Source organism: Theropithecus gelada, chromosome 5 (genome assembly GCF_003255815.1).
Source record: "Theropithecus gelada isolate Dixy chromosome 5, Tgel_1.0, whole genome shotgun sequence".
NCBI lineage: Eukaryota > Metazoa > Chordata > Mammalia > Primates > Cercopithecidae > Theropithecus > Theropithecus gelada.
In genome coordinates, this window is record NC_037672.1 from 92,346,131 (window position 1) to 92,367,449 (window position 21,319).

The 21,319-nt window shown below is 37.3% G+C and overlaps 1 protein-coding gene across 4 annotated transcripts in view; it reads left to right on the forward strand.

Moving 5' to 3' along the window:
* CORIN (corin, serine peptidase) overlaps nt 1-21,319 on the forward strand; it is a 271,199-nt gene that overhangs the window by 118,595 nt on the left and 131,285 nt on the right. For all 4 annotated transcript variants that reach the window (XM_025386551.1, XM_025386553.1, XM_025386552.1 and 1 more), the window contains one exon: nt 933-1,114. In XM_025386551.1, coding sequence (XP_025242336.1) covers nt 933-1,114 — 182 coding nt within the window. The remainder of the gene's footprint in view (nt 1-932; nt 1,115-21,319) is intronic.

Consider the following 21,319-nt stretch of genomic DNA (forward strand, 5'->3'; position numbering starts at 1 on the left):
AGGGTTTGTTACATATCTAATATTGTGTGATTCTGTGATATCTTATTGGCCCTACATTTGTGAAGTGTATGCTTTGGTTTAACTGAACCAGGTATTTTCTTTCCCAGTTTCCTTAAAACTATTTGAAATACCTTTAGCAATTGACCAGCCAGGGTGAGAGATGCAGCCTTTAGCTGTAAAGTAGAAACAATTACCTGGGTCTGCAAGGAAACAAGTCCGTGGCCTTGACTTTGTTAGTATCCTATCTCCATCCACAGAGCTGTGGATCTAGGACTGTTTGATGGCATGTCAAATGAATAAAGATAAGCTCCAGGGGCATCATTACTCATACTATTAACAGATAATTGTTAGCATTTTTTTTTATTTTGCATATGACAAACTAGAAATCTGAAAAGATAAATAACTGTACAAGGTCCAAGTTGCCACTCGTCTGTATGATGTTCCTTTTCTAGGGAGCCTGGGGAAGTTAATAATGGAACAGCTTACTCTCTGCTGCTACTCAGAGATGCTTGAATTTCTCAAAGGGAAGATAAAAGTACAAGAATAACATATTTTTGAACTACTTCTGCCTTTGCAATTTGAGGGCCTTCGTTTCCATGTTAATTTTTCCCTTTTGATGTTAAATAGAGCTCTTTTAGGCTGACAACTGTATATTTTAGCCCAGTAAATATTAAACAAATTATTGATGAATGCTCCTACAAGAAATAGATGGTGTAGATCTAGCTATTTCTTCTAGAATCAAGACAATAGAGTGGCTAAAATCACTGTCATAGGACTGAATGTAAAAATTTAAGTTGCTGACTATAGTAAGTATAAATTAAGATAATATCACAACACAGGGGCTAACTTTAATTTCACTATTATTTCAAAACCTCTTCTGTAAAGACATTAATTTTCACCTTTCTCTTTTTTTTTTTTTTTTTTTTTTTTAGTCATGGACTTCTGCCCTGTAGGTCCTTCTGTGAGGCTGCCAAAGAAGGCTGTGAATCAGTCCTGGGGGTGGTGAATTACTCCTGGCCGGATTTCCTCAAATGCTCCCAGTTTAGAAACCATACTGAAAGCAGCGACGTCAGCAGAATTTGCTTCTCGCCTCAGCAGGAAAATGGAAAGCAACGTAGGTGTCTGTGTTTCGTTTCATTTTTAGAAGATTTTATTTAAGTATGCCATTTATACAGGAATGGATAGAAATAATAAGTGTACAGTTTGATAAATTTTAACCAACTAACAAGATCCATGTAACCAGAACCCAGATCAAGGAATAGAATATTAACAATATCCCCAGAAATACCTTCAAGCCCCCTGCCTGTCATATCTCACTCTTCCAAAAGAAACCTCTATCCTTACTTCTATCACCTTAGATTTGCTTACTTCTGAACTTCATATAAATGCAAATCATACAATATGTAACTTTTTAAAACCTGTCTTCATTTGCTCAGCATTATGTTCAAGAAATTAATTACATCTTCATATTGTGGTTCATTCATTCTCATTGTTATATAACATTCTAATATACGATTGAAACAAAATATATTTTTCCATTCCACTGTTGATGGACATTTGAGTGGTATCCAATTTTCAGCTATTACAGTGATGCTATTACAATTCCTGTGCGTGTCTTTTTTTTTTTTTTCTTTTTTTTTTTCTGGAGACAGAGACTTGCTCTGCCACCTAGGCTGGAGTACAGTGGCATGACCTCAACTCACTGCAACTTCTGCCTTTTGGGTTCAAGCAATTCTCCTGCCTCAGCCTCCCAAGTAGCTGGGATTATAGGCACATGGCATCACATCTGGGTACTTTTTGTATTTTTAGTAGAGGCACGGTTTTGCCATGTTGGCCAGGCTGGTCTTGAAATCCTTACCTCGTGATCCACCCACCTCAGCCTCCCAAAGTGTTGGGATTACAGGCATGAGCCACCATTCCCAGCATCTTGTGCATGTCTTTAATTGAATATGGTTATATTTATTCAACAAAAAAGTTTTCTAAAGTAGTTGTACGACTTTATGCTTTTACTAGCTCCTTACGAAAGTTGTAGTTGCTCCAAATCCTTCCCAATTCTTAGCATTGTCAGTCTTTTTCATTTTAACAATTTTGATGGGAGTATTGTGAAATACCTGTCCAAATATTTTGCCTGTTTTTTGATGGTCTGTCTTTTTGCCCTAAATTTATAGTTTTGTATGAATTCTGGATGCAAGTCATCTGTTGGATATATGTATTGCAAAGATCTCATGCCCTGTGGCTTGCCTTTCTAGTCTTATTAGCATCTATGGTGGAATAGAAGGTCTTAATTTTAATGGGTCCATATTATCAATCTTTTCTTTTGTGTCTTTTTTTCCTGTGTCTTAAGAAATGCTTGCTTACCCCCAAACATAGAAGTTTTTCTCCTATGTTTCTTCCAGAATCTTTATTGTTTTGGCATTCAGTTTTACATCTACTATAATTCTGGAATTAATTTTTGTGCATGGTGAAAGGTAAAAGATAGGAATTAATTTTTTTCTATGTGTATATTCAATTGACCCACTGCCATTTAATTATTTAGCAGACAATTTTTCCCTCTGCTCTGTAATATCACTGCTGCTATCAATCAAGTGAGTAATTACATGTATATCTATTTTTGAACCCTCTAATTGACAGAATAGAATTAAGACAATACCACACTATCTGGATTACTATAGTTTTATAGCATCTTTATATTGAATATTATATGTCCTCTATCTTTGTTCTTCTTAAAGATTGACTATTTTAGGCCCTTTGCATTTAATATAAATTTTAAAATCACCGTGTAATTTCCACAAATGCTGTTTTTGTTTTTGTTTTGTTTTTAAATTGGGACTGCATTAAATTTATAGATCAAATTCAGAAAAATTTCTTTACAAGTGAGTTTTCCAACCATAACAATGATATACTATGGTAATATTTAAGTAAGTATTTTCAGTGAGGCATTTGAAAATTTCTCTCAATTATGTGTTACAGGTTTAACCATAGAGATCTTGCACATCTTCCCTTAGATTTATTTGTGGTCTCTGGTGTTTTTGATGTTATTGTAAATTATATGTTTTTAAAAATTTTCCTTTATTTTCTGTTTTTATGTATCCAAGAAATTTGATATATCACTCAACAATTTTTATAGTTTGTCTGTAAATCCATTTGAATTTTCTAAGTACACAATCATGTCATCTAAAATAATGACAATTTATTTCCTTCTTTTCAGTCACTGTGCTTTCTGTTTCTTCTACGTCAGAGAGAAGGTTTTCAATATTTCGCCTTTAATTATGATGTTTGGTGAAGGGATTTTAGGATACTCTTGGTCAGATTAAGGAAGCTCTTTCTATTTGTAGTTTGCTAACACTTTTTTAAAAATCCTAAATGGGTTTTGAATTTTATTATTTTTTTCTATATCTATTAAGATGATGTATTGTTTTTCATATTATGCTAGTTACCTTTTAGAAATGCCAGCTTTATTGAGATCATTCACATACTATAAAATTCATCTGTTTGAAGTATATAATTAAGTGGTTTAGTATACATACAGAATTGTACAACCATCGTAATCATCTATAATAATTTCAGAGTGTTTCATCACCCTAGAAAGAAACCTACACGCATTAGCAGTAAGTTGCCATCCCTCTCCTCAGCCCCTGGTAAACACTGATTAACTTTGTTTCTATAAATATGACTATTTTGGACATTTAATATGAATGAAATCATACAGTATGGAACTCTTGTGACTGACTTCTTTCACATAGCAAAATATTTTCAGGGTTCATATATGCTGAAGCATGTAGTATTAGTACTTCATTCATTTTTATTGTCAATTGATACTCCATTGTAGGAATATACCACATTAAAAATCCATACGTTAATTGAGGAATATTTGGACAGTTTTCACTTTTGGACTCTTATGAGTAATGCTATCTGTGTAATATTTGTGTATAAGATTTTGTGTTTTTGTGTGAACTTACAGTTTTAATTCTCTTGGCTATATACCTAGGAGTAGAATTGCTGTGACTAGTATTAACTCTATGTTTAACATTTTGAGGAAATGCCATTCCTACAAACAATGTATGGGGGCTCCAGTGTTTCCACATTTTCACCACACCTGTCTTTTTTGTTTATAGCTGTCCTAGTTGATATGAAGTGGTATCCCATTGTCGTTTTGATTTGCATTTGCTAATGACTAATTATGTTGAGCAACATGTCATGTGCTTGTTAGTGTTAACCATTTGTATGTCTTATATTGAGAAATATCTATTCAAATACTTTGCTCATTTTAAAATTAGGTTGCCTCTTTAAATTGTTGAATTGCCAGAGTTCTTCATATATTCTGGATACAAGTGTGCCTTTTAAGATATATAATCTTCAAATATCTTCCTACATTCTTCAGGAGCTGTTTTCATTTTAACAACAGTTTTTGACTTTGAGGAAGTCCACTTTATCTGTCTTGTCTTTTGTTGCATATGCTTCTAGGGTATGTATTTTTAAAATTGGCTAATACAAGGTGACTAATTATTTATTCCTTTGTTTTCTTTTAAGATTTTAATATATTTAGCTCTTATATTTAAGTCATTGATCCATTTTAAATTAACTTTTCTGTATGTTGTGAAGTAGGAGTTCAACCTCTTTCATTTGCATATGGAAATTCAGTTGTCCTAGTATGTATTGCTGAAGAGCTATTCTTTCCCTCTGAATGGACTTGGTGCCCCTTGTTAAAAAACAATTGGCCATAGATGTATGGGTTTATTTCTGGACTTTCAATTCTATTTTATTGATCTATCTATCTTTCTTGATTACTACAGTTTGCAATACATTTTGAAATTACGAAGTGTGTGTACTTTAACTTTTTAAGGATTACTTTAGCTATCCTGGGTACCTTGCATTTCTGTATACATTTTAGGATTAACTTGTCAATTTCTGAAAAAAATCAACTATAATTTTGATAAAGATTACATATGTAAATATACCATTCAATCTTTGCTAAAAGAGCTGGAATGGCTATACTAATATTTGATCAAATAGACTTTAAAACAAAATTGTTACCAGAAAAGAGGAGGGATTTTTTTAATGATAAAGGGTCAATTCGTCAGGAAAACATAACACAGTGCCAGAAATACTTAAATCTGACAGAACTGAAGGAAAAATAGACAATTCAACCATAATATTCCACTGTCAATAATGAGTAGAGCTAGGCAAAAGATTAAAAGGGAAATATAAGACTTATAAAGCACAATAAACCAATGAGATCTAATAGACATCTGTAGTATACTCCACCCAGCAATAGAGAATATATGTAACACATATGCACCTAAAATTTTCCATTTTTAAACTTACAATCTATTTGTGTCTCTGAATATAAAGTATGTCTTTTACACACAATATATAATTTAATCATATATTTTTATCTATGAGACAAATCTCTGCCTTTTGATTGTAGTGTTTAATTCATTTACACTTAATGTAATCATGATAAGTAAGTATTTGCACATGCCATTTTGAAATTTGCTTTCTCTATGACTTTTGTATTTCTTGATCCTTCATTACTGACTTTTTTGTGTCAGAAATATTGGGGTGTACCATTTTAAATTTCTTGTTGCTTGGCTATTTTTTTTTTTTAGTTATTCTTGTTGCTTGCTCTGGAACTTAAAATTAACGTCTTAAGTTATAACAGTTTAGTTCAGATGAATCCCAACCGAATTTCAACAATATCTACACTTTACCTCTGTATAGCTTTGTTTCTTCTTCCTTCTTTGTACTATTATTGTCATAGAAATTACATCTTTTTATAATACAATCTCAACATAAGTTTATTGATTATGATTATAAATTATTGATTTATGCAGTTGTTTTTAAAAATCAGTTAGGATAATAAAAGATTTATAGAAAAAATACATTTCTTTTGTCTTACTTTTACCTATTTAATTACCTCTACTAATACTTTTTATTTCTTCCTATGGATTCAAGTTACTGTATACTGTCCTTTTATTTTATCCCAAAGGACTTCCTTTAGTACTTCTTACAGGGTGGTTCTGTTAATAGAAAATTCTCTCCACTTTTGTTTATCTGGGGATATCTTAATTTGTCTTTCATTTTGAAAGGATATTTTGCTGTATATAGAATTTTTGACAAAAAAATTTTGACACTCCTTTATTTTATTTTCAGCACTTTGAATATGTTATCCCACTTCCTTTTGGACTCCTGAGTTTGGATGAGAAGTCAGATGTTAACCTTTCTGAAGCTCCATTTTATCTGATGAGTTGCTTATCTCCTAGGGTTTTCAAAATTTTAATTTTTCTTTGTTTTTTTCTCTCTGTTCCTTAGACTAGATAATCTCAGTTTACTTATCTTAAAGTTTATGGATTTTCTCTTCTGCCTGATCAAGTCTGCTGTTAAGTCTTTCTAGTAAATTTTTAATTTCAGTTATTATATATTTTACTGCATAACTTTTTTTAAAAAAATAATCTGCATATCTTTATTAATATTTTGTATTTTTTGAGCCATTACTCTTATACCTCCCTTTAGTTCTCTAGAAATGTGTTACTTAGTTCTTTGAATGTGTTGAAATAACTGATTTAAAAGTCTGTCCAGTAAATTCAATATCTGAGCTTCCTCAGGAACAGTTTTTGTTGACTGTTCTTTCTCCCTGTATATGGGCATATGTTCCAGTCTCTTTGGACATCTTGTAAGTTTTTTTGTTGAAAGTTGGACATTTTAAATAATATGAATAATATGAATAAGAATTCAACTCTGCAAGTTGAATTCTTCCTCCCAACAACATTTGTTGCTGTTTCTGTTTCTTGTTGCTTTAACTGTTGTTATTTATTTGTTCAATGAGTTCCCTGAACAAATTATGTTAAGTTTGTTCTTTGTCATGTCTGGCCACTGACGCTTTTGCCAAGATAGCAGCTTAGTGGTCAACTAATGATTGGACAGAATTTCCTTAAATGCATTTAACAGGTATATATCCTAGTCTTTGCCAAGGGATTCTGTGCATGTTAGGGTACATAGTCTGTATCATAGCAGAGTCGATACTATAGCAGAGTCAATACTGTAGCAGTCAATACTATAGCAGAGTTTACAGCTCTGCCTTGTCCTTTAATTTCTGCTTGTACAGGGTCTCAAGTCAGCCACAGGTGAGATATTTGGGCATTTCTGGGTCCTTCTTAGGTGTATGCATAGTCCTGCACATTCACGGGATCTTTTAGATTCTCAGCAATGTATTAGAGCTTTTCAAATTTTCCTACAAGAATTCCCCACATTTTTCTTTTAATTTTTATGTTTAGCTTCTTGTTTGCCCCGAGTGATATCCCCACCTCAGACAGTTGCAGTGTTAATTGGTTATTTATATATATATATATATTTATTTATTTATTTTAGAAACACCCCGGGGAAAAGGCTTTGCACTGAGTAAGCTCTTATTCAGGTCAAATAATCACATTTGCTCTGAGGTGAGTTTCTAGGGAGCTAACAGACAAGAAAAATAATGACAATTCTTTGGTAATGGGGCATTGTGGAGAGCTCCAAGCATGTTCTGCCCCTTCTAGTGGCTGCTTGGCTGCTAATTTTCACAGCTGATGTAGTTGTGAGGTTATCTAGATCAATAACCACATCTTATCACCTGCTTTCTTAGACCATGCCTGATACTAAGTGCTAAAAGTGAAGTTTTCTGGAAACAATAACTGAGATGGAGTTTGGTGTATGGAGTATTTATTAAGCTTCAGCCTTTGTGTTAAGAGAGGGAGAGAAAGCAGAATTTGGAAGAAGGAGTTGAAATATGATCCAGGCCCACCAAAGCCTCAGCTAAATCCTTGGGGAGTTCTGGAATGTATTAGGCCTATAAGAGTTATCCCTTGTTGAGCCGAAATAGTGGAGTCTATGTGTCTCCACCTCCATCAGTCATTGGATGTGGTCCTTCCTGGGAAGAGTGTGCCACTGGGTAAGGCAGATCTCCTCAGTGTTCCACAGCCGAGGCAAAACCCGAAGGATCTGACAACTAAAGGCAGTGGGCCAGCAAATGTAGCAATAGATTCCTTCTTGAAGGGTGGACATATATGGCCAGATCATATATGTGATATGGGCCAGACACATATGTGGTTACATATATGTGCCACATATATGACTAGGCACATATGGTGCCAGATAGCCTTAATTTAATCAGAGACTAAGCTGATTTTGCCCCATTGTTATAAGGCTCCATCTGGTTTTTCTCTGTTCTAAGAGTATGGTTCTCCAGAAGTCTCAACCGAGAAGCTGGGAGGCTTACTATATTCCCTTTGTCCTTGGGTAGTTCCAAATTTTATTTTATTTTCTGCTCAGAGCAATATAATTTCTATAATTTCCATTCTACTTTTCCAAAGCTTTCTGCTTAGTTCTTCAGACTCCTGCCCTCTGTGGCAAATGCCTTGCAAGGCAACCCTCCCAAAGTGATAGATCTGCTTCTCTATGTTTCCCCTTTCACTGTCTACCTGGCTCCTTAGTATCTGGCTGCTTCAGCAACACCAAACTCTAATTTTTGTCTCTTCACCTTTGTGCAATTGCCAAAAGTTCTGCTGGCTTATCTTCTCTTTGCAGTGGTCACATGTGTTAGCACCATGCCAAGAACTGGCAAGTTCCAAAAGGGAAAAGGCATGCACAGATTGTAGACTCTTAGGGCATGTTCTCACTTATAGGTGGGAGCTAAATGATGAGAACATATGGACACATAGAGGGGAACAACTGATACTGGGGCCTACCAGAAAGTGGAAGGGAGGAGGAGAAAAAGGATCAGGAAAAATAATTAATGGGTACTAGGCTTAAAAAGTGAGTGATCTGTACAACAAAACCCTATGACACAAGTTTACCTATATAACAAACTTGCACATGTACTTTTGAACTTAAAATAGTGCTGGGATTATAGGCGTGAGCCACCAGGCCCGGCCTTAAAATAAAACTTTAAAAAAGAATGTCGACTCTTTGTTCTATAGTTATCTTCTCTCTGGGACCTTGGCCACTCACATCTTAATTATCTCATCAGCTCTCAGATGCCTTCAGACAGATGTTTCTTGTGTTTTATCTGGCTTTTCAAGTTGTACTTGATGGGGGCATTGATCTGCTGCAAGTTACTACATCATGGCCAGAAATGGAAGTTTGTTTTCTTTTTCACACATTGTTTAGTAGAGGTCTTCTGCTAAATTAGGATTTCCTCCAAAAGACAGTATGTAACTAAAAGCCATTAGAAGGCTGAATGAGTAAGACTGAAAGAGAAGTCCTTTAAGTCTTTCTGTTTTAACTACATTTTCTCCTGTTTTATAAGAATGCTTACTCTTCATTAGTGGTCATTTGGAAAATGTAACCCTTTGATACAGGATTTAAGAATTCATAGAGAAAACTTGAAAATCAAAAAATCATCAGTGTTATTTAACACTGTTGCTCAAAACATATCAGTTCTTGAAAATCAAAATAACATTATTAATATCCTTTTTTTTTTTCAAGACGGAGTCTCTCTCTGTCGCCCAGGCTGGAGTGCAGTGGCGCAATCTCTGTTCACTGCAAGCTCTGCCTCCTGGGTTCACGCCATTCTCCTGGGTCTCAGCCTCTGGGGTAGCTGGGACTACAGGCGCCCGCCACCACGCCCGGCTAATTTTTTGTGTTTTCAGTAGAGATGAGGTTTCGCCGTGTTAGCCAGGATGGTCTTGATCTCCTGACCTCATGATCCGCCTGCCTCGGCCTCCCAAAGTGCTGGGATTATAGGCGTGAGCCACCGTGCCCAGCCCATTATTAGTATTTTTTAATAGCAAACTAAAATGCCACTTGAAACGTTGGCTCTCCAATATCAGAGGATATTGCAAATATTCTAATCTTGGAAAAAATCTTATAAAGATTGATGAAACATTTATACTTAAAAACGTATGTTTAAAGAGAACAGAAATTTCCTAAGTACACTCATCTGAGATCCTCTACTTGTCAGATAATCTTTTTAGAATTCTTGGTTGTAGAAATAATTCTCCAAAAATGCATCTGATAATTGGTGTTTGATGTAATATTTACCTAGAATTGAAAATAAGTATTCTGTCTCTTGCTTTATGGATAAACAGGATGCTAGACATATTCATAGTTTGTGTGCTATAGAGAAAGCTACTGCCAGCTACAATCTTTGTATATGCGTAAGAATATAATTTCTTGTATACACAGACATAGTTACTAAAAAGTGTAAGAATATATTGTATGCCAACCAGAAAAGTGTTCATTATATAATACAGTCTTAATCATGTAAGGGATTATGCTATAGAGCCACTTTATAAATGCAACTAATGTAGTTTTTCTTTCATTTTTCATTCAATATTGATTGAGCACTTTTTCTTTTCTAAGTGTCGTTCCAGGTACTCTGAAAAAGTGAAAGTAATTATGGTGGCCAGAATTTTAATCTCTATCTGTCTATTGCCTTGGTTGTTAACTAGGGGTGCTTTCGCAGCCCCTGTTTGGGAACATTTGGCAATGTCTGTAGACATTTTTGGTTGTCATGAGTGTGAGAACAGGGGGAGTTACTACTAATACCTAATTGGTAGAGGCAGGTATGCTGCCAAACATCCTACAACACACATGCAGGACAGCCTCCCACAACAACAAATTATGTGGCCCAAAATGTTAGGAGTGCTGCTTTTGAGAAACGGTGGTCTAAGGCTATATGTTTTGCAAAGTACTTTCTAACAGCAATAATAATAATAATAGTTTAACATACTTCCTACCTTTAAGAAGAAGTGTTAAACCTAATCTGTGATACCCACGTGTAAGAAACAGAATATTAAAAGAACATTAATAACTACATGTAAACATGCTGTGATACAGAAAGTATAAAAGGACATAGGCTAAATGTCAATGGAATAGAGCGATGTCAATTACATAAACAAATCCTAAATATTTTAAAAGAGAAAGGCGCCTACTTAGCAAAGAGGATGGAAGAAAGTGTTCTGGTGGAGATGTTCGGGGCTGTGGACTTGCGTTGGGTGTCAGGTTCCTACTTAGCTGATGAAATGAATGGTGACTAAAACTTGACTCTTGTCTCAATCTTCTCCTTCCAATTTGTGAAATCATTTGCCCAAGGAAATAGTAATTCACGCCCTTTACATTATGTGCCCCATTCTCCTTTCTGAAGTGCTTTCATAGCTGTTAGTTCAATTTGTTTCCAGAGTAAATCTCCAAGGTATTGTCATCTTTATTTTATAAAGTAAGAAACGGAGGTTCAGGGAGGTCATTCCCAGCTTATTTTAAATCCACTCCCCCAGGCTCCATCCTCCCCCAAATAGTCCACCATCCTGGGACCATCTTGAGATTTGATTATTAATCCTTTTTAATACCCACTGCTACAGCCCCCTTCTCACAAGAGCTCTCACATGTCTTTCCAGAGTGAATCAAGCCAAAACCCACAACTTGTAACAGCTGCTTTTCCCAATGCATAGCTCTGTAAATTCGATTCATCTTCTCTTAATATCCTTTAAATCAGTCATAACTCCTAAGTCATTTTGTTCCCATATAGGACACACAGTTGTCTTATCCTTTCTATCTTATGTTGATGCTAGGTCTTGTAAAGTAAATAGTGTGCTAAAGTGATAATGCTGTGGGAACTGTTCAGAGGTTTTAAAATAAACATTTGTGCGTTTCCATAGTTGAGATGTGAGAACTCAGGGGGCTAAAGTTCAGGACCCATCAATCATACTGAGCTTTCTGACTAATCCTTTACCTAGTCTGTAATCATATATGGAAAGTCGATTTTAAATGGCATTTCTTTGGGCCTGAGGAGATCTCTCTGCCGTGAAAGAACTTCAGTTATTTATTAATTCATTTTCCTCTTCCTTTTTGTAGCACCTTATTTGCTCTGTCTAGCTCTGGTTGCTGCTAGCAACCATTTCAGTGCACAAGCAGCAAAATTGTAGTTTCAGGATCCTGGTAAAACACACAGTCTGAATTTCTCCTATTGAATTGTGGGTTTGTTTGGAAGAAATAATTTAATACTATTTCTTTGAGGTACTCACATCAATATTTTGCTAGAGATAGATGAGGTACTTACATGGATATTTTGCAAACAGCATCGTGAAGGTGCTGAGCATGTCTCTCAAGCCCTTTAAACCTCTATTGCCGCAACTTTACAATAGAAATAATAATACCTAAGTGGTAGAATTGTGTTATGGGCTAAATGGGATAATGTATTTGAGATAACTTTATTTGAGAGAAGCCACGTGCCCTGTGCAAATGTAAATCCTTCAATTCAACAGACATGTAGTAAGTGTATTCTATGTACCAGGCAGTTTACCAGGAACTAGAGAAGGCACGAAGACAGGCATATTTTTAAGGAGTTCATAGACCAGTGGAGAGATGGACATGGGACGCACAGACACAGACTCTGAGACAAGGAGTTGAGCTCACATGGTACATTTGGGAGAGACATGAGACAGTGGTGGGGTGGGGGTCACAGGAGTGGGAAGGGAAACAGGCCAATAAAGAGTAGATTACTGGCCAGGTGCGGTGGCTCACATTTATAATCCCAGCACTTTGGGGGACCAAGGAGGGTGGATCACTTGAGGTTAAGAGTTCGAGACCAGCCTGGCCAACATAGTGAAACCCCATCTCTACTAAAAATATAAAAAATTAGCTGGGCATGGTGGCATGTGCCTGTAATCCCAGCCTCTCAGGAGGCTGAGGCAGGAGAATCACTTGAGCCTGGGAGGTGGAGGTTGCAATGAGCTGAGATCGTGCCACTGCACTCCAGTATGGGAGATGGAGCAAAACTCCATCTCAAAAAAAAGAAAAAAAAAAGAGTAGATTACTAAACCATCTACCATAGTGGGCAACTGGAGCAATCCCATGGGAAAATCTGGGAACTAGTGTACAACATGTGGTTTAGAATTAGTCTATTAGAGGGGCGAGGGAGCTGGGATATGCACTTCCTTTAGTCTTTGAAACTGACAGTATCTGGTATAGCCCATAAGTACAATGTCCTATAGGAGAAGAGATGTGGGATTGTGAAGGAGGGAGTATAAACTTGGCTGCCCCCTGCAATGGAAGGCTTTTGTGCCTGTTGGTTTCTTCTTCATTCGTAGCACTCTTTGCCTTTGGTTTCTAGCATATTGCTGTTCTCATCTGCCTGTCACTGCCCTGGCCACCCTCTAGTCTCCTTCCTTTTTCTACTGGCCCCTTAAATGTTGATATTCCACAGGATTCTATTTTCAACCTTCTTTTCTCAACACCTTATATGTTTTCTCTGGGAAATCTCTTATTTGCTTATAGCCACATATGCACTGATGATTCTTAAATCTATCTATCATCCCCAATTTTATTCCACTTCCCTAAGCTTCAAACCTCCATTCCACTGTCCTTGCTTACACCTCTCAAGAAAAACTCCTTTGTCTCCACATCTCCAAGGGCCTCTACCTGTGTGGCTATATCCCATAGTAGTTCTCAGTAGTTTTTGACCTCCAACAACATTTGCTACATTTTTTTTTTTTTTTTTTTTTTGAGTTGGAGTCTTGTTCTGTCACCCAGGCTGGAGTGTAGTGGCACAATCTTGGCTGACTGCAACCTCCACCTCCTGGGTTCAAGCAGTTCTCCTGCCTCAGCCTCCCAAGTAGCTGAGACTACAGGTGCATGCCACCACACTCAGCTAATTTTTGTTTTATTGGTAGAGATGGGGGTTTCACCATATTGGCCAGGCTGGTCTCAAACTCCTGACCTTGTGATCTGCCTGCCTCAGCCTCCCAAAGTACTGGGATTACAGGCGTGAGCCACTGTACCCGGCCAGCATTTGCTACATTTAATCACTCCCTCCTATCTGATAAACTCTTCACCTGACTTCCAATTGGGTTTTCCTCTTTCTTTGGCCACTTATTCTAGTCTCCTTTGTGTTTTCTCCTCATTTCTCTCACCTGAAGACACTAGAGTGCCCCAGGCCTTCGGTCTCTCTCCTTTTGTGATCTAATTCAGGCTCATGGCTTTAAATACCACTGGTACACTGACAAGTATAAATGCTGATCTCTAGCCCACATCCCTCCTCTGACCTCTGGACCTGCATGCATATGTATGCTTGCAGCATGGACACACACACACACACACACACACACACAAATTTGCCTTCTATTTGTTTCTATTTGAGTTGCTAAAAGGCATGTCAAACGAAACAGGGACGAAACCAATCTGATATTGCCCATGCACTTTCTCTTCTCCCAGCTTTTCCCACCTTAGTCAATAACAGTGTAGTTCTTCCAGTTGTTCTAGTTAAAAACTTGGGGTCATCCTTGACTCTTCTTTTTCTCTTTCATACCATATCTGATTTGTCTGCAAATCTTAGTGGTTCAACTGTCAAAATATATGCGTGATCCAACCAGTGCTCACTATCTCCACAACCACTGGGCCCAGCTCACTTGGATTTGTGCCTGGATTATCCTTCCACCCTCATTATTGGCTTCCTTGCTGCCTCCCTCTGCCCCTTTGGGCTATTACTGCCTCTTCCTTGATGCTTCCCTATGCACACAGAAGAGAAAGGGATCTTTTAAACTTTCACATCTATTCTCTCTAAGTTTCCTAAGGCTTCCCTCTCACTCAGTATAAAAGCCATTGGTCTTTACAACTGTCAGGCCTTCATCAGTATTGCTGCATTGCACAACTGCAGGAGAATGCCCATCATATAGAAGTCAATGTGAATAGTAAAACGGGAGAGTTCCCTGACTCCCCTCTCAGGACATGCAACAGGGGTGTCTCATGTGTGGTCACCCTGCAGCTCAGACCCCTAGTGGGAGCATGCAGACAGGCAGGTGCAGAGGCCTGCAAGAGTCCTTTGGGCCCCAGCCCCACAGCAGTGTCTCAGGGTGGGTGTCTGTGGCTCCTAAAGCCCAAGTGGGCAAGCTCTTTTTTTTTTTTTAAGATGGAGTCTCACTCTGTCACCCAGGCTGGAGTGCAGTGGCACAATCTCAGCTCACTGCAACCTCCGCCTTCCCGGGTTCATGCGATTCTCCTGCCTCAGCCTCCGGAGTAGCTGGGACTATAGGCACGTGCCACCATGCCCGGCTAATTTTTGTATTTTTAGTACAGATGGGGTTTCACTATATTGGCCAGGCTGGTCTCGAACTCCTGACCTCATGATCCGCCCGCCTCGGCCCCCCAAGGGGCTGGGATTACAGGCGTGAGCCGTGCCCAGCCTGCAAGCTCTTTTAAATTTGCCTTCTGTAGACGGCTTGTGTGTTAATCAACTCGATGGACCCTCTGCCTTATCTTAAGGGGAGGGAACCAGTGTGACAGCTTCTGTACCCCAAGTTCTTGCCCAGTGTATGGAAGAATTAGATCACATGTGAGCTCCAAGGATGAGTGCAAGGTTTTATTGAGTGGTGGAGGTGGCTCTCAGTGAGGTGGATGGGGAGCTGGAAGCAGGAGAATGGAGTGGGAAGGTAGTCTTTCCCTGGAGCCGGAGCACCCAGTGGCCAGACTCTTCCATACTGAATTCCCCTCTGCAGCCGAATGTCCCTCTTCTCTCTTTCTCTGCCAAGTCGTTCCGTCTTCGCTGGTCTGCTGGTTCCGAAGTTCAGCCGCTTCGTGTGTGTGTGTGTGTGTGTGTGTGTGTGTGTGCGCGCGCGCTAAGGTCTTGGGTTTGTATGGGGGCAGGATGAGGGGTGTGGTGGGCCAAAAGGCAACTTTTTGGGTGTGAAAACAGAAATGCCTGTCCTTACTTAGTGCTGTGGGTCTTCAAGCTTAAGGGTGGGGCCTTTGTTGGGGAAAGCTTTGTTGTTGCCCTCTTCTACCCAGTGTTTCTGCCTCCTGTTTGTATCATTTGTGCCTCCTGGAGTTGTGCAACATAGACATCCCACCCTACATTTTTGTTTTTACTCTCTAGGCTGTAGCTACTCTGTTCCATCTGCCTGCAACGTTCTTGCCCCAGATATCTCCCCTGGGTTCTTTTAATCAGCTGCCACCCCCTGTCTGTAGGGCTGTTACATAGGACATGTTAGGGAGAGTAGTCAAAAATGAGATGAAGAAGAGAAGCTATGTAAGGAACAGCTGTCATTATTGTTGTTATTTGGGTAGTGATAGAGCTAAGGATATGCCAAAATTCTTATGAAGAAACTTCATGATCAACTTGTCTGGTACTTAACATTTCATTTTGCTGTAACTTGAAGCTTGAAGCTTTAAAAATCCTTTTAAGTCCCCAACAACTTCTTTTGATCTGTGACCACGAGAAATGCTCATCCTGTGGATTTCCACTGTTTTTCTGGGAGAATTACAGCTTGTTTTGACTTTGCTATGCCACATACCCAGGATAAAGAAGCAGTGCCAGATAAAATAGATTTCTTGTTAAGCCTAAATACTACCTGTTCTCTCTGGGCTCAGTAATTCTTGTTTATAGATCATTTGAGATTAGGTTTCTGTTCTCTGCCAAACATTGCTTTGCTTGAAGTGGCACAGTGGTTCCTAAAACAGAAATACAGAGGTTTTCTTTCCTCATCTGCATTCATTCTTCTTACTCTCTTGCCAAGCTAGCTGCTTGGCTTACAGATTGATAGCTCAGAAACTCAACATCATAGGTTGATCCTTGGGCTTTGTACAGAATATTATTTTGTTCAGTGGCTGGAGACCAAGGCCATCTGCATTTTGTCAATATTATGCCTCTGAATCAGAAATCAGAATAACATTTCAGAATCACAATCAGATTGTGGTCTTACAGATTACAGTAAAATATGGAAATTTTTAGCAACAAGTCAAAAGTCTGATATTATTTAACATATATGATCATAAGTGCACATTCTTGAGCCTATTTTGTTCAATAATCAGTTCTGATTAACAAGAATGCTGCTCATTTGCAATTCAAAACATCATCTATTTTAATTCTGTATTCAGCTTTATATGCCCCATCATGGCCAATTTAATCATCGCTAATAGATCTTTACAGAACCAGGTAAACGAAAAAAAAAAATGCTGTTTTTTTTTTTTTTTCCACGTAGCAGAAATATTAGCTTAGTTCTAAGTTTCATATTTGTTTTTTGTTTGTTTGTTTGTTTTTGAGACGGAGTCTCGCTCTGTCGCCGGGGGCTGGAGCGCAGTGGCCGGATCTCAGCTCACTGCAAGCTCCGCCTCCCGGGTTCACGCCATTCTCCTGCCTCAGCCTTCCGAGTAGCTGGGACTACAGGCGCCCGCCACCTCGCCCGGCTAGTTTTTTGTATTTTTTAGTAGAGACGGGGTTTCACCGTATTCGCCAGGATGGTCTCGATCTCCTGACCTCGTGATCTGCCCGTCTCGGCCTCCCAAAGTGCTGGGATTACAGGCTTGAGCCACCGCGCCCGGCCCATATTTGTTTCCCAAAATTCCTGGGAAAGGATACTATCTATGTCTTTTAGATGAACATTATTCTTTAAGCTCAATCAGTTCTTCTGAAATTGAGCAACAGTGATGTGGCAGTTGTCTAGTAATTCAGATATCCTAGAGTTTGAACTCTAAACTCTGGGCCACCCACTGAAACCAATGCATGATTTAGAATCATCACATGAAAATCTGTGAATCTCTTTTGAAATTGTGACTTCTTCTGCTAAATAGCATTGTGAGCTTCATAACTGCAATCCCATTGAGCTCAGCAATTGGGAAGTAATTTGAAGTCTCCATTCTCACCTGCTCTATCCATATGTTTATTTTGTGTCTGAAACCCTGCACACATTTAAACAAAAAGTTAAGTTCTTATTGAGGAGGCAGTGCAACATAGTGTTTTAGATATGTGGTCTTCCAGATATGTTTGCTGCATACCCTCAAAGGATTTTGACAAAGTACACAGTTCTTGCACAATTTTAAATTAATATCTAAAACATTTTAACTGTGAATGTAAATAGTGTCAGATAATAGAATGTAAAGAATATTATAATAATTGACATATAACTATTTTAAATGTGTCCAGTGAAACCTAAATCCCATAGTGCCTTGACATTTACCAAACATTAAAAAATTATAAGCTCCTCTTGTAACATTCAGCAAATTTTACTTTGCTCCTTTTTCTCTCTGAACTCATTTCTATTTCGTTTTGCCTACATAATTTCATTACAGTGTAATATCTTTTCAATGCTTAGATTATTTTTATCCCCCACCATGCATCTCTAGAACAAAACTGCATAAAATAGAAACTATTACTTTAAAAAACTTTCCTTCAGTCATAAGACTCTGAGTGTCAACAGTTTATTTTCTGATTAATTTATCAAAAAGTTGTACTTTCAATTTATTATAAATGCTTATAAATAATTACTAACCTTAAATGTGACATATATTAGAATTCCATATCTTGATGTATTAGATGAGGTTTGTTTTCCTTGAACACTGGTTTGCGTAGACTGTGTCAGAGTTTCTTGTAGATGGTAGTGCTTTGAAAACTTATTCGTATGATTAAACACATGGGCATGAAAGAGTTTTATGAATAATGGCATTCGATTATTTGAGAAGCTTCCCATTGTACTGTCAAAAAGCAAATAGTAATGATTTATCATTAAAATTATTTTTAATGATTAGATGACAACTTGATTAGATTCGCCTTCCATTTTTGGAAGCACAGACTTGGAAAGCACCTTACTTGCAAATGAATTTGTTACCCAGTCAGTAAAGCCATTCATGTTCTCTACTTCTGAGAATATTACCAGGATTTATCAAATATCTGTTTATTACTCTTTTACTTTGAAGCACTTTGTTTAGCTCTATATATTCAGGAAAATTTATAAAAAATGGAAATACTGGTTAATTTCAATTAATTTTGTCTAATACAATATTTTTATAAAATGCTTTTTATATTATTACATGCTTTAAATATATATTTATCAAAACTTGAACCTGTCAGTTTTGTTCATCCAATTTATGTAAAATTTATCTAACTGGTAATGCCAGTCTTCGATGTCAAACTTATTCATCAAATCAGTTACTTTCTGAAAGAAATAGGCTGACTTTAGTTTTTATGTTTAAATTTCCATACGATGAAATTCACTGTATGTGTGTGTGTGTCTATAGTTCTGTTTTAACACATGCATAGATATTTGTAACCACCACAAAATTAGATTACTGAACAGTTCTATCACCCTACATATATCATCTTCATCTTGTCCTTTATGGCCAAAACCACACTCCAAACCTCTGGAAACTGCTGGTCTGTTCTCCACATCTCTGGTTTGGCTTTTCTAGATAGAATGTCATACATGGAATCACACAGTATATTCCCTTTTGAGACCTGCTCCTTTCACTTAGGATAATGCCTTTAATATTCATCCATGTTGTTACATGCATCAGTGGTTAGTTATTTTTAATGCTTACTAGTATTCCATTGTATGAGTGTACCTCAACTTGTTTATTTGCTCGTTGAAAGGAATTTGATTGTTTCCAGTTTTTTGGTAATTGTGAAAATTCCTACTGTAAACATTCACTTACAGTTTTTATAGGCAAATTTCTCTAAGATGAATACCTAGATTGGTGTCTGTCCACTGTTTTTCCAGAGTGGCTGTATCATTTTGCATTCCCATCAGTATCAATGTACACAACTTCCAGTTACTTCACATCTTCTCCAGTACTTGGTATTGTCAGATTGACTTTTGTTGTTTTTGTTTCGACCATTCTAATAGGTGTGTAGAAGCATCTCACTGTGGTAACATTTGCCTAATGATGAAAGTGTTTTAATATGCTTATTTGCCATCAGAATATCTCCTTTACGAAGTGTCTGTTCATATCTTTTTCTCATTTTATGGTGGGAGTGGGGGGTTGTTTGATTTCTTACTGTTGAGTTTTGAGAGTTCTTTATATATTCTGGGCACAAGTCTTTTGTTCAATATATGATTTGGAAATATTTTCCCACTCTCTGTACCTTGTCTTTTCATTCTCCTCACAGTGTCTTTCACAGAACAAATGTTTTTATCAATTTTTTAATGCAACATACTTTTGTATCATATAAGAACTATTTGCCTATCTCAATTGCATAAAGATTTTCCTTCATAATTTCTCCCAAGACTTTTTCAGTTTTCATTTTATATGACCTACATTGAGTTACTTTTTGCCTAAGGTATAAGGTGTAGGTCAAGTGGTAGTTTTTTCCTTTTCCAAACGGATGTCCATTTGTTCCAGACACATTTGTTGAAAGGCTTATATTTCCCCTATTAAACTGCTTTTGCACCTCCATCAAAAATTGATTGACCTTGTTCTCGTGGGTCTATATCTGGACTGTTTATTCTGTTTCATTAATTTATGTGCCCATTCCTTAACCAAACCACATTGTTTTGATTAGTATGGCTTGATATTAAGTCTTAACATCTACTAGTATGAGTTTTTCCACTGTGTTATGTCTCAAAATTTATTTTTCAGTTGTAGTTATTTGCCTTTCTATATAAGTGTTAGAATTAGCTTGTCTATGTTTATTAAAAAAAAATGTTCCAAAGATCTTCATTGGATTTGTATTAAAGCTGTGGATCAATTTAGGGAGACTTGGCATCTTAAAAATATTAAGTCTTTCAAGCCATGAACTTGGTTTATCACTTATTTAGGTCTTTCTTGATTCTTTTGTTGGCATTTATAATTTGCTCATATAGGTCTTGCACATATTTTATTAGATACTTTGAGAACTATTGTAAAAGGTACTGATTTTAAAACATTGAGTTCCCATTGTTCATTGCTTGTTATGGTAAACATGGTTTTAAGATGGTTCCCAGGGTTCCAGTTCCCTGGTGCACTCACCCTGTATAATCCCCTCACTTCTGAATGTGGGGATGAACTGAATATCATGTTGTAGTCACTCCTATAATTAGATTATGTTATTTGGCACAGCTGACTTTAAGAAAGGTAGAATATCCTCAGTAGACCTAATCAGGTAATCCCATAAACTAAATCTCATTTCCTAGGAGTTTTTATTATGAAAGATGTTGAATTTTATCAAATGCTTTTCTGTATGAGTTGGCATGATCATATAGTTTTTCCTTAGTTTGTTAATGTAGAGATTACATTTATTACTTTTTGACTGTTAAATTAGCCTTGCATTCCTGAATACATTCCACTCAGTAATTATTTTGATTTTCTTTTTTTTTTTTTTTTTTTTTTTTTTTGAGACGGAGTCTCGCTGTGCTCCCAGGCTGGAGTGCAGTGGCGTGATCTCGGCTCACTGCAAGCTCCGCCTCCCGGGTTCACGCCATTCTCCCGCCTCAGCCTCCCAAGTAGCTGAGACTACAGGCGCCCGCCACCACGCCCGGCTAGTTTTTTGTATTTTTAGTAGAGACGGGGTTTCACCATGTTAGCCAGGATAGTCTCGATCTCCTGACCTCGTGATCCACCCGCCTCGGCCTCCCAAAGTGCTGGGATTACAGGCTTGAGC